The following is a 12808-nucleotide window of genomic DNA, read 5'->3' on the forward strand; positions in this document are numbered from 1 at the left end:
CATGATCCGCCTCGGGGCTCCCCAGACGCTGGTGCTGCTGACGCTGCTCGTCGCCGCTGTCCTTCGGTGTCACGGCCAGGATGTCCGTAAGTCGCCCAAGTCCCTGCCCGCCGCCCTTCCGTGCTGCCCCTCCGCATCCTCCTAGACCTAGCCGGTCCCTGCTGCGCTGAAGCCCGCGGGTCCGGGTGGGAGCGGCTCCTGGGGTCACAGTGAGCCGAGACTCGGGCGCAGGGTGCTCAGAGCTCGCCGAGTGGAGGTCTGCAAGGCAGCGGCTCCTTCCCGAGTCCTCCAGGCGGGTTACGATCAGAGGCATGAGCAGGTCCCAACTCGGCCTCGGGATATTAAATAAGCAAAGTGTCGGGTTGGAGAGGTTTGCGCACAGACTTAAGCGCGCTCCTCTTCACCAGTGTTGATAATGAGGAGCACACGCACACATCTCGCCTCCTCGAAGCACTCAGAGTTCAGCAAAACAGGTCCTGGCCCATCGTTCTTAGAAGTAGGAGAGAAAGGACTGGCGAAGGAGCCAGCCGGCGCCAAGGGGTGGACCTTGCAGTCGTGGCCAGGGGTTGGTCGCTGGGGGGTTCAAAGAGGAGGTAGACAAAGGAGATGCTCTGAAACTGGTGGCTGAAATCCGAGGCCACAAAGAAAGGCTTCGGAGAGGCGCTCTGCGACCTCAGCGCCTCTCGCGGCTCCCTCCCCCTCCGCGCTGGCCGGAGCAAGGTGCAGCCCTCTTTCGCATCTCGGCTTTCCCCCTGAAACTTCCCAGAAGAGAGGCCATCTGAAAGGTGATAACATTCCAATCAGACCGTGCTTTTCAAACGCCCCTGGAAATAGCGCCCCCTCTCCCTAAACTCCCGAGGTACTACAATGAGTTACTTTTCTGTTTCTGAAACTCACCGAGCCAGGCTGCGTGTGTGTGTGTGTGTGTGTGTGTGTGTGTGTACACGGTTGGTCGATTGCTATAACTATTTCAACCCGATATAGTTAGAGATAGATGGCAGTTTTACAATCTGGTTCAAAGGCGGTTCGGCCCGCACCGTGCCATGGCCTCCTTCCGCAAAGTCCTTCAGTCTGGGATTATATTCAGGACAAACGAAGCCTGGAAAGTGTATTAGGTAGAGAGACTTTTTTTTCCACGTGTTTGGGCACGTTTCCGATGGCTGGGATTCCAGCCCTGTCTTTGTATGTTACAGATTGTAAATCAATCGCAGGGCAACCTTTCTTTGGGGGGGGGGTAAAGGGGGAGTCAAAGTCCCTCGAGGAGGCTGTGTGCTGTCTCGTCTCCCACCAGGCTGTCCCCAGAGATGGTTCTTTAAGGCTGCGGGCCTGGGAGGACTTTCCGCTCATTAGAGTGGCTGACCCAGGCGGGGGCAGGACTGGAGCCCGCTGCGCAGCCGCAGGAAGCCTGGGGCAGGAGGTCCTGGCCAGGTGTTGTGTGGTGCGCTAATAGGCTGGCGGTGAGCTCTGGGGCACCTGTTGGAATACGGTGTCTATACGGTGTCATGTAAATGTAGGACTGATTATATTTTGTCCTACATTTACATGAACACACCCACAAAGCTGTTTTCTTGATTGACCTCTGCTTTAGTGCACAAAGGAATTAGCTAGGTGACTGTAAAATAATTCCCAGATTCTCCACCTGGTATTGGAGGCGCTCACTTAAGTGGCCGAGCTCTCTCACCGCCGCCGCTTCCTCGAGAGGGAGTGAATTCCACAGTTTCTTGGGCCCAGCTCTTCCAGTCGCCGCTTCTCCCCCCGCAGGGAGAGTGCATCCCAGTGGCTGATTTTGCGCCCGGGAGTATCCCAGCTCCATACCCCCATCCCCTATGGTCAGCGGACCTAACTATTTGACGTGGGGAAAGGCGCAGTCGGCGTGGACGTCAGGAATGTCAGAAACCTGGAGCTCGGGCACGCCCCTCCTCCCCATCTTTCCAAGAGTTTGAGAAACTTATTGGCGGTGGCGTCTTTGACCCACATCTGCATTTCACAGCCCTCGCCTCCGAAAGTGCTCCTCGGCGAGGGGGAGAGACCTCAATCCTCCTTTGTGAGGCTTGTTTGCGTTGGGAGATTGGCAGCGATGGCTTCCAGATGGGGCTGAAACGCTGCCCGTATTTATTTAAACTGGTTCCTTGCGGAGACCTGTGAATCGGGCTCTGTGTGCGCTCGAGAAAAGCCCCATTCATGCGAGGCGAGGTCCGGTGGGTTCCCTCGGATTCCCCGACACCCTCTCCCACAATGCCCCCCTGTGCCCGCCAGCCGCCACCTCCCGGACTCCAGCCCTGCGCAATTCGGCGGCGGAGCGAAGCCATTCCCCGAAAGAGGTAACTTTTTAATTGGCCTGCTACAAAGAATCACTTATGCGGCGCTGCGGTAATGAGCGGAACCCGATCGGGCGCGCCGGGATGCTATCGGCAGCCGTTTGGAACTGCAATTATGGTGGTGCTGGGCTCCTCCGTCCACACCTAGGGGATCCGGTTACGGTGCTGGCTCCTTTCTGGGGCAGTCATTTAATCCCACTTTTCACCCTCCCAGTGTCTGTGGGCGAGCCGTGTCCAGAGCCGCCTCCACAAAGAGTCACCCAGCGGCTCTCACACCCAGCGCGGCCGGGCCCCGCCCCTGCGCCCGCGCATCCCGGCAGCCTTGCCAAGCGAAATCCGATCCGCATTGGGGGTGCACCTCCCTCTGCCAGCCTTTCCCCCTCTTTCTATCCTGGGCCTTCTTAGGTGAGAGTGGCTCTTCCTTAGTCCGGACCAGAGGCCATTAACCTCTCGTCCTTCCCCGTCCCCGCCGCGGGCTTTCGACAGTGCCAGCGGTTTTAGGGGTGGGTGTGTCTCAGCGGCTTCTGTATATCCCCTGCCCCCGCCCCCACTCCTGATTGTCTTGCCTAAAGGCGGAGAGGATTTCTTCTAGTGGAAAAGAAAAAAAAAAGAGAGGTTTATCTTTAGATTTTCAGAGTCTGCTTAAAGAGCAGGGGGCAGGCCCGGTTCGGTCTCCGCCCACCTGGTTTGTGGCTCTTTCCTATTATTCATCCCCTGCAGCTGCCATTGCTTTGGGGATTTTGATGAGAAAAACAGCGCTGGGCGCTCCCTAGCGCGTGGTGCGGGCTCTTCAGCCCCTGGCGCTCTCTGAGCGCTCTTGTCAGCACAGGTTTCATTTGCAGGGTGGATGCCAGATGGCAGGACGCTGTGGAAGGGACTAGTCCCTCCCATTCCTGGTCTGCATTCTTAGCCCAGGCCAGGCCCTCACCGGTTAATCTTAGCCCAGGCCCAGCATTCAAAGCCCCCTGCCCTGCACATTGGGGTGTTGCCTACGGATGGAGGCAGGGCCTCTCCACGGAGGGCTACAGCGGAGGTCAGCACTGGGAGCCCTTTGGCCCTGCTTGCCTCCCACGACATTTTATTAGCCGGCTTGGGTCCAAGTGTATTGCTTGAATGGGCCTATCCTCCCCCAATTGGCCCTAATCCTAATATAGTTTAAAGAATGGGACACGATTCTAATCCTAATAGCTCCTTCTTTCAGCTGCGCCGCCCCATGTCCACAGTGGGAACCTGGCTGTTTATAGATTCTAATTTTTGTGGGTAGAATTTTCTACATGTCTCCTGACTATTAGCTATCCGTGATATTTAGCAAATCCCGACATTCCGAGGGGAAGGCAGAAAAAGAAGGCCTCTGTTCCAGTGCTGGGGGGAGGGTGTCTCCCTTTCCCCCTCTCATCTACCTGTACAGTTGTCTACCTGTACAGTCCTTGAGTTCCCATTCAGAGTCTCATCTAGTCCTGCTCCCACTCTAATTTGCCGCTGCCCCCCTTCCCCCGCCCCCATCATCAGGTCTCATGCTAGAGGCAGGAAGAGAAGATAGTCCTGCACAGTCAGTACACTATTCCCCCTCCCGCCTTCATTGCTGGCTCCGGATTTTCACTGGTGGATAGACTGCATAGTGCAAGGCACGCAATAAATACTTGTTGACTACATGGAAGAATGAATGATGCCTTAGAAAAACAATTTTCAAGTTCATTATGTTTGGGTGGCCCGAGGCCACATGCTTCAGCATTTGAATGATGTCAAGTTGACTGCAACCTCTTTCTCTTTTTCTCTTCTGACTCCCACCCCCTCCTTCCCTTCGCTCTTTGCTTCTCCTGCTCCACCCTTGGTGCAGAGAAGGCTGGCAGCTGTGTGCAGGATGGGCAGAGGTATAATGATAAGGATGTGTGGAAGCCCGAGCCCTGCCGGATCTGTGTCTGTGACACTGGGACCGTCCTCTGCGACGACATAATCTGTGAAGACATGAAAGACTGCCTCAGCCCCGAGACCCCCTTCGGAGAGTGCTGCCCCATCTGCTCAACTGACCTCGCCACTGCCAGTGGTCGTAATTTATTTATTTCCCGTTCCACATAAATAAATTACTTGCAGGTGCAGCAACTGCCTGCCCATGGATGCTGGTGATCCATGGGGCCCCAGCGGCTGAGGCTGAAAGGAAAGGCCACTTCTCGCTTGCAGGTTGAAACTCAAGTGAGCCTCCAACATTAGAGGGTCCTTCCTTACCTCCCAAATATATGCTTCCCAGACACGTGGAAGGACGGGTGTGATTCCACAAAGTGCCTCTGGAATGTCCCTGCACATTATTAGAGCCACAGTGGAGATCGAACATCCCATCTGGCCAAGCCCCAGATTAATTCCTCCTTCTCTGTAGGAGACCTCTAAAGCAGGGGTCCTCAAACTTTTTAAACAGGGGGCCAGTTCACTGTCCCTCAGACCGTTGGAGGGCCGGACTATAGTTTAAAAAAAAACTATGAACAAATTCCTATGCACACTGCACATATCTTATTTTGAAGTAAAAAAACAAAACGGGAACAAATACAATATTTGTATGAGGGTCTTCAGTGAGGAGAAGCCTCTGCTGGCCGCGGGAGACAGAGGGCAGCCTCCGTCTTTGCGGTGGGAACACGGACGGCAGATGCCTTTTGTTTCCGCCTCTTGGAGTGGACTGCCAGTTCAGAAGCACATTAGCAAGAGAAGGAGCAGCTGGGCTCTGGGAGTCCGAGTGGTGAAGGTGGAGATGGGGCTGGGGCTGCGTCCTGTGCCTGCACTCTGGTGGGCAGTTGACTCCCAGCTGGAATCAGTGCTGGCGGATGATGTGTGTGCCGGTGACCTCCCCAGCACTCAATTACCTGCCCTGTCTCCCTGCAGAGGGACGGGGACCCATGTCTAGGCCTCGTGGGTGGCCTCACTGGTCCCTTTCTGTTCAGGTGGAGAAGAAGTTGAAAGGAAGTGAGAGGTGGCCTTTCCTTAACACTGCACCAGCCCTGGGGAGCTGCTTGGGGAAGCTGCTTGTAGGGTCCGGATTCCCAGGTCATTTCTGAGGGGGCCTCTGAGTGACGTGTTGTTGCCTTTATTGTTGCTGTTACAAAGGGCAAGTGGTCACTGGTTTGGGGTGGCGCTGGCTGCAATGCCCTTTATAACGCCTATGCCCTGCTGTTTTTGTTTTTTGTGCTTGCTTCAAGGAGACCCAGCCTGAATGTAAGACCTTTTTAACTACCTAACTTCCTCTGGGGGTGCTTGTGCGGGAAGAGCTTCCGATGTGGTGGGGGAAAGAAGAGACTGAACCTACTGCTTTGGGGGCTTTCTGGGTGGCGGCTTAGATCTTGAGCTCTTTGTTTTCTCTTTTCACTGGCCCCGCTCCATCCCCTTGCATGCTGGCTGCTTTTGGAATAACAAAGTCTGGGTCATCTCTGTTCCTCATGGGACCTCAGCAACCCCAGGACCCCAGTAACTCTAACACCCAGCAGAGGGTTCAGTGGAGGAACAGGAAGCTGCCTCCTTCCTTGGTTGTGTCCTTCTTTGGGTTTGATTCCTTAAAGAGTGTTTGAGTGACAAGAGCTCGTACTTCTCTATCTCACAAGTCTTACATTCTCTTTCTCTATTTTTTTCCACTTGCAGGGCAACCAGGACCAAAGGTGAGGCTTTTTTCTTTTTTACATTGGCCTTGCTAGTTCCTTCTTCAGAAGCAATGCTATTGCTCATGCAGCCTGTCACTTCTTAGATGTCTGCAGAGGTCTGTTTCAGAGGGCACCTTGGGCAGGATGTTGTGTTTGGGGCTTGGTGGGCTTGCTCGGCTCTATCCTGAGACTGTGTCATGTTTTAGGGACAGAAAGGAGAACCTGGAGACATCAAGGATGTAAGTAAAGATTATTCTCACACCACGTGGCTTCTGTTGCTCTCACTGGGTCACTTTCTTGTGGTCCCCTCTAACTTGCCGTTCTGTGGGTCTCTCTCTCACAGATTGTAGGACCCAAAGGACCCCCTGGGCCTCAGGTAAGACAGGGAGAAAGCCATTCCTCTGCCCCTTCCTCGAGTTACTGATCTGCAGGCGCTGGTCTTGCTGTGATCTCAACATTTCTTCGCCTTCAGGGACCTGCCGGTGAACAAGGACCCAGAGGTGATCGTGGCGACAAAGGTGAAAAAGTGAGTAGAGAAACAATGCTGCCAGCCCTCTAAGGCCCCCTATGTGCCTGACCACCACCTCAAGGGCAGCCAGTGGACAGATGGCTCTTGCACTAACACTGCTTCACATGGGTGCCTTTTTCTCTTTCTGCCAAGGGTGCCCCTGGACCTCGTGGCAGAGATGGAGAGCCTGGGACCCCTGGAAATCCTGGCCCCCCTGGCCCTCCTGGCCCCCCTGGTCCCCCTGGCCTTGGTGGAGTAAGTATCCTTATGTCCCCTTTCTTTAGGATGTCCCTCCAGAAATGTGGCTTCTAAATTGCTACTCACACCTACCTGGCTGGCTCCCAGGGCTGCCAACAGTGTGTACACAGCCTGCCCATGGGCCTCGCCCCAGGCCTGTAATTTAGTGGAATCACATATTAGGCATGAGACTGTGGCACTAAGGGTTGACTTTTTTCACTCACTGGGTTTCTGCAAAGAAAGTCTCCAGTTACCTGGCTCCCTGGCGTCTGTACTGTGTGGTCAATTCTTGGGAGTGGGTGTGGGGGTGGGGGGAGAGGATGACTGGGCGCTTGTACTTCCCTGGAAGAAGAGTGACCACTGTCCTTGGAAGACATTTATTCTCGGTCCCTGCCAAGTACATTCCAAGCAACTATTCATTCTCATGAAAGAGCCCCACTGAGGGAAGGTGTGTGGCTAAAGTCGTTCTTGGAATCAAACCAATCAACAAATTATATTATTGCCCAGTTTTTTCAGGTTTGCCATTTTGATGTTTGCTATGTTTTAAATGTTTAAACTTTAAACTCACTGACGCCTACTACATCCCTTCCTAAAATATTTCAAGACCTTGATTTTAGTCTTTTGCTGGGCATTAAAGTCTGGGGGGGGGGGGGGGGACTTTTAAAAGTGAAGTTGTAGTCATATTTTTCAATATATGTTAACATATTTAATGTTTTAGAATTAAAAATAATAATTTTATCAAATGAAATGCAAATAACTAATACTCTTCCAAATAACACTTAATCTTCCAGGAAAATTATTATGCCACTGTCATCTACAATCACATTTCCAAAATGTTTTTCAGGAACCTGATCGATGCTAGGTTAATCTCCAACAATTAAGAGTTTATCTAAATAGGTTTTTCTACCCAGAGATAGCTTACCTAGCCGAGTAGGAAAAACCTAGGGCCACTCAAGCTCCTAATGTTGTTGGGTTTATTTGCAGAACTTTGCTGCCCAGATGGCTGGAGGATTTGATGAGAAGGCTGGTGGCGCCCAGATGGGAGTAATGCAAGGACCAATGGTAAGAGAAGACACCAGTTCTTTGCAGCCAAAATGGCAGGAGGCGGCCGTTAGCAGAGCCAGAGGCTCTGTCAACCTCACTTTTCAGATAATTGCTTAGAGCAGCTCTTCTCCATCCGTTATGTAACCTCCCATTTAGTTAGCCCAAAGCATTTGGTGTTTAATGGCCATGGATGCCAGTTTTAATGATGTGCGGGGGCAGCTCAGCAGAATGGGGATGGAGAGATGCATATAGGCCGATCTGTTAGAAGGCCAGTTGCTATTGCTTTTGGAATGAGAACTGAAGAATGCAGACAGCAGCCACTGTTCTCCGCATCCACAAGACTTCCAGCAGGAAATCTCAGCCCTGCAGCTCCGACTTGGCACAGGCTAAATGAAACTCAGACTTTAGTAAACATGGCTGCTGTCCAGGAGAAAGCGAGGCCAGCTTTTCTGTCCAAATGGTGCCTATAAATAAAAATGGATCGTTGCGTGGGGAGTGGGAAATGAGAGGGAGCAGCCACTGGAGGCCCCCTGCCCACAGAGTAGCTCCTTGTCCTTTGTCTGGGCTGCTGGCCGGAAGGAGGTGGCACCCTGGAGGCCTCTGGGGAAGCAATTCCAGTGAACCTCCTCGTTTTCTGTCCCAATGCAGGGCCCCATGGGACCACGAGGACCTCCAGGCCCTGCTGGTGCTCCCGTAAGTCCGGGTCTTTTCTTCTTGGGGACAGCGCAGCTGCTTTCAAGCCCTCTGTCCGTGTGTGGGGGTCAACCTTGGGTTCTCACGTTACTTTTTAGGGACCTCAAGGATTTCAAGGCAACCCTGGTGAACCCGGGGAACCCGGCGTCTCTGTGAGTACCAACGCAGGCCCTCCTCCTAGGGAGTCTCCAAGATGTACCCCTCAGACCCCAGTCCTGTCACCGCCCCTTCCCACACTCTGCCCTGGGCTTTCCCACAGTGGAGGGCGCAGCGGAGATCCAGATGTCACTTCTTAGCTATGAGGGACTCTGACAGAGAACCAATGTGCCAGGGACCACCAGGGACCGGCTCCTAGCTGCCCCCTTTGGCCCATCGCTGGCCTAGCTGTCTGCTGCCTCCCACTGGGATCTGCCCTGCACCTTTGCTCTCTCTTAGCACAAAGTGAGGTTTTCCTATCTCCCTTCCTTAGAGGGGAACTAGCTTCCAAACTACAGTCTCAAAGCTTTGTCCACTGATTCGGTGTCTTCCCCCTTCAACCACCTCTTAAACGCTCTTCCTTTGCAGGGTCCCATGGGTCCCCGTGGTCCTCCGGGCCCCCCTGGAAAGCCTGGTGACGATGTGAGTATTCCTGAGTGGCTGGCTGCCTCTGTGAAAGGCCCGGAGGGTGTGTGCTGGGCAGTAATGGGCTTGGCCCTGGGCGGGGGCGTCCGAAAGGGTGAGACTGGTCAGTCAGAGTCTGGGACCCTGTCTGCTGTCTACACTCCTGCTTGCAACTTAGCTTTCAAGTGCCCCAGGGACTGCTGTGGACTCACTGGGAAGGGAAATAATTAAAACATCATTAGCTCCAGGAAGGGAAATGGAGAAACAAGAGAAGGGAGAGGGAGAACACCAGGGGAAAAGATACAGAGAAGAAAAAACAAAGAAAGAAACGTTCAACAAGCCAGCATTATCTTAATTGTAAATGAGTTCGAACTAGTCAGCCCGAGGCAGGATGTCTACAAACGATGCAAACAAAGTGAAGAGACAGAGGTGGCACTCGAGCAATGCTTACGATTTGAGGCAGGATGTCTACAAAGGATGCAAACGAAGAGAAGAGAAGAGACAGAGGTGGCACTCGAGCAATGCTTACGATTGGCATTAGAGAGCCAAGTCTCCCCAGGTTAGGGAGCGAACCCTGCCAGCAGAGCTCCGAAGAGCAGAGAGAGAGCCCCCAGGGGCAGTGGAGACTGGTAGGGATGGAGGAGCTTGCCCACCCAACACGTAGCTGTCCCCAAGAATCCTGTGACCTGGGAGAGGCCTTTAGGGAAGTCTGGAAAGTGAAGGAGGTGAGGGAGATGGGCCAGCAGGCGGGCGAAGGCATGGAGGGCTGAGAGGAGAGACGCTGTTTGTACTGTGCCCATCATGCCACCGTGTCTCTGAAGAAGCTGAGGTGCATCTCTTCCTGCAGGGTGAAGCTGGAAAGCCTGGAAAATCTGGTGAAAGAGGCCCTCCCGGCCCTCAGGTGAAGCCCCACCTCTCCCAGCCTCAAACCTCCCTTTTTGCTCATCCAGCTCAGTTAGCTCACTTCCAAAATGAAATTCCAACCATCCCACATGTATCACACCTTCATGCTGATGATCATGCCGATGATCCTAACATGGGTCCTCAGGGGAGGCCGGGCAGCTGTTGTTTCTACCTACTTTGCATGAGATGGGGTGAGGCAGGTGAGGGGGTTCTGGGATTTTCTGAAAGAACGTCTAAGTGCTGGGCTTCTCCCCTGCTCCCTGGCAGTTGAGGCAGTGGCTCTAAACGCTGTCCAGCAGCTCGGGCAGCCTTCACCGGGCCCTTCTGCTCTGTGCCCTGACATCTCCTCTTTGGATTTCAGGGTGCTCGCGGCTTCCCAGGAACCCCAGGACTTCCTGGTGTCAAAGGTCACAGAGTAAGTATCGTGGGTGAGGGTGTTGGAAGGAAGGGATTGCCCTGGGGGAGAGAAAAGCATGCGGGGGCCTGTGTATTTCTTCCTGTCCGGGCTCCCCAGCAGTGTGACCGATGTTTTCTCTTGTCCCCCAGGGTTACCCAGGCCTGGATGGTGCTAAGGGCGAAGCTGGTGCCCCGGGTGTGAAGGTGAGGACCAGGAAGCGCCTGGGACAGGGCACGCAGGGAGGTGATGGGAGTCTTGCTTCCCAGTCAAGGAGACGCTGTTGAGCTAGTGGAGTCAGGACGTCAGAACAGCTTTGGGTGGGAGCACCCAGTCCTGTGTCCTGATGGACGAAGAGTGCTTGGGGGTTGTCCCTCACAGAGCTGAGGCTGGGGGGTGTCAGTGCGAGGCGAGGACCAGAGCTTTCCGCCTCTTCCTTGGGAGTTTTCTGGGGGCGAGGGGGCAGTGGGGTCCCAGTCACTGACCGTGTGCATCTTTTTTCCAGGGCGAGAGCGGCTCCCCTGGTGAGAATGGTTCTCCGGGCCCCATGGTGAGTATGAGCATCCCCCGTGCAGGGCCCCAGACACTCAGACACCCCCTCCAGCCCAGCAGAGGCCCCTCCATACACAACAGTGTTTCCTTTGTGCAAAGTAGATATTCAACTTTGTAGACTGATCTACATTCTGAGCAAAAAGCAAAATGCATTCAATAGACGATTTGGTCAAGGCTCCACTACCTTTTCCTTGAAATAGCCTAACACACGTTGTGTGCTTGCAGTTCTAAACATTCTGTGTAGGAGGCCAGTTGTGCCTGTAACCAGGATCCTGGTCAGTAACAGGAGCGCCTGCACGTTCCTGGGGCAGACAGACCTTTGGTGTGCCAGACTCCTGGTGGAGGCGCGGAGGCGTGTGCACCTTTGCCTGCCGGGCGCCTGCGCGCTTCCTCCCCGCGGGGTCTGGGAAGGGCCTGCAGGAGAAGTGATGGCCCATAGTGTTGTTGAGTCAACTCACACTGTGCTGTCCTGCTGTGTGTTCCAGGGTCCCCGTGGTCTGCCTGGTGAGAGAGGACGGACTGGCCCTGCAGGCGCCGTGGTGAGTGATTGACAAGGCCCAAAGCCACCATTCGCTCTGCACTTTAGAGTCGTCGAGGCACTTTCACGTGGAGTTACTCACTTGACTCTCAGAATGACCCTGTGAGGTGCAGAGGACCATCATCCCTCGGGGGTCACTCCGATCTGCCATCGCAAATTCCCAGGCTGGGTCTGCTCCCTCGGAGCACGGGCGGGCTCTGGGAAGGTGGTGGCGAGGACAGGACTCTCTCTTAACCAGTCTGGATTATTCAGGCGATCCCTCAACAGCACATACCCACTCCCCGGCCAATCCAGTTTGAATTTACGGACAGAATTAAACCGGCTACAGTGCGGTGCGACTTTTTGTTCTCCGGGTTAACTCAGATGATGCCCTAGAAAGCGTAGCCGTCTAGTATCATCTGACAGAGCCTTTACCCAGGACCCTGCTGCTGCTGTTACTGTGACATAACACCAGGGGCCGGGCCGCTGTTTCCCGGGCACCTCCTCTGTGCAATGCCTCACATGCTTGCCTCATTAATCCTCCCCCAGATCCTGTGAGTGGATTCTAGTCTTCTCCCCATTTTAGAGAAGAAGAAACCGAGGCACAGAAAGGTTACATAGCTCAAGACAATGCTTGGCAGCCTCAGACTTTGGTGGCCTCTTATAAACGTGGGCGATGAGAAGCGAGGGGATTTGCAGCCGGAGGGTGCAGGTGCTTAGCGCTGATCCCGTGGCAGTAGAGAGCCCTTGTAGGCGCTCAGTCAGGCGAGTGGTGCGATGAAAGCCGTGTTTAAGAAAGATTATGCTTTCTGTTGACTTCATGCCCCGGCCACCCACGCACTGCGGCCCCTCCTCACCGGTCCTCATAGGACTGGCCAAAGCAAACCAGCTTCACCCAGTTGTGCTGCTTTCCAGATAATATATCAGTTTGGCAGAAATTGCTCTCAAAAGCAGATCAGTGGAGTAACCGGCAGCCGTGACCCCCATTTGTCACCCAGAGCTGCTGAAGTGCCTTGTCCCAGGGTCGCTTTGTGTGAGGGGATTAGAGAGCGCTGAGCCTGCCAAGAAACACCGCTGTTCCTTCAGATTAGCAGGGCCTGGCTTGTGGCTTCCTGGCCAGGCCCAGAGCCACGGTGGCGGCCCCTGTGTGGGGCAAAGACAAGCTGCATCCCCTGCCCTGTTTTCCCTCCTTCCTGGGCACAGTGGGCCCTGCTTCTTGGTCCACCTTTCTGGTTCCGGCCCCCACGGAAGTCAAGCCGGCAGGGTGTGCATAGGATTTGGCATAGAAAGTTGACAACGTCACATAGCTCCACGTGCAGGCCTGGCGGCAAGGCTGGGCCAGGGACTGGGCTGGGTTGGCCTCTGCCTGCTGTAGTCACGTGCCCCCCCTTTGGGCCAGACTGTGTCTCACCCCCCCCCCCCCCC

General features: G+C 54.5%; 1 protein-coding gene across 2 annotated transcripts in view; it reads left to right on the forward strand.

Moving 5' to 3' along the window:
* The first annotated feature begins 1 nt into the window (after position 1).
* The window catches only part of COL2A1 (collagen, type II, alpha 1), a 31389-nt gene continuing 18582 nt past the window's right edge, over positions 2 to 12808 (forward strand). Inside the window, exons 1-16 of one of the 2 annotated variants that reach the window (XM_005877380.2) lie at positions 2 to 86; positions 4156 to 4362; positions 5937 to 5953; positions 6142 to 6174; positions 6279 to 6311; positions 6408 to 6461; positions 6597 to 6698; positions 7665 to 7742; positions 8373 to 8417; positions 8516 to 8569; positions 8982 to 9035; positions 9865 to 9918; positions 10282 to 10335; positions 10467 to 10520; positions 10820 to 10864; positions 11352 to 11405. In XM_005877380.2, coding sequence (XP_005877442.1) covers positions 2 to 86; positions 4156 to 4362; positions 5937 to 5953; positions 6142 to 6174; positions 6279 to 6311; positions 6408 to 6461; positions 6597 to 6698; positions 7665 to 7742; positions 8373 to 8417; positions 8516 to 8569; positions 8982 to 9035; positions 9865 to 9918; positions 10282 to 10335; positions 10467 to 10520; positions 10820 to 10864; positions 11352 to 11405 — 1023 coding nt within the window. The remainder of the gene's footprint in view (positions 87 to 4155; positions 4363 to 5936; positions 5954 to 6141; positions 6175 to 6278; positions 6312 to 6407; positions 6462 to 6596; positions 6699 to 7664; positions 7743 to 8372; positions 8418 to 8515; positions 8570 to 8981; positions 9036 to 9864; positions 9919 to 10281; positions 10336 to 10466; positions 10521 to 10819; positions 10865 to 11351; positions 11406 to 12808) is intronic. The other variant, XM_005877379.2, reaches the window with a different exon arrangement.

Source organism: Myotis brandtii, unplaced genomic scaffold (genome assembly GCF_000412655.1).
Source record: "Myotis brandtii unplaced genomic scaffold, ASM41265v1 scaffold517, whole genome shotgun sequence".
NCBI lineage: Eukaryota > Metazoa > Chordata > Mammalia > Chiroptera > Vespertilionidae > Myotis > Myotis brandtii.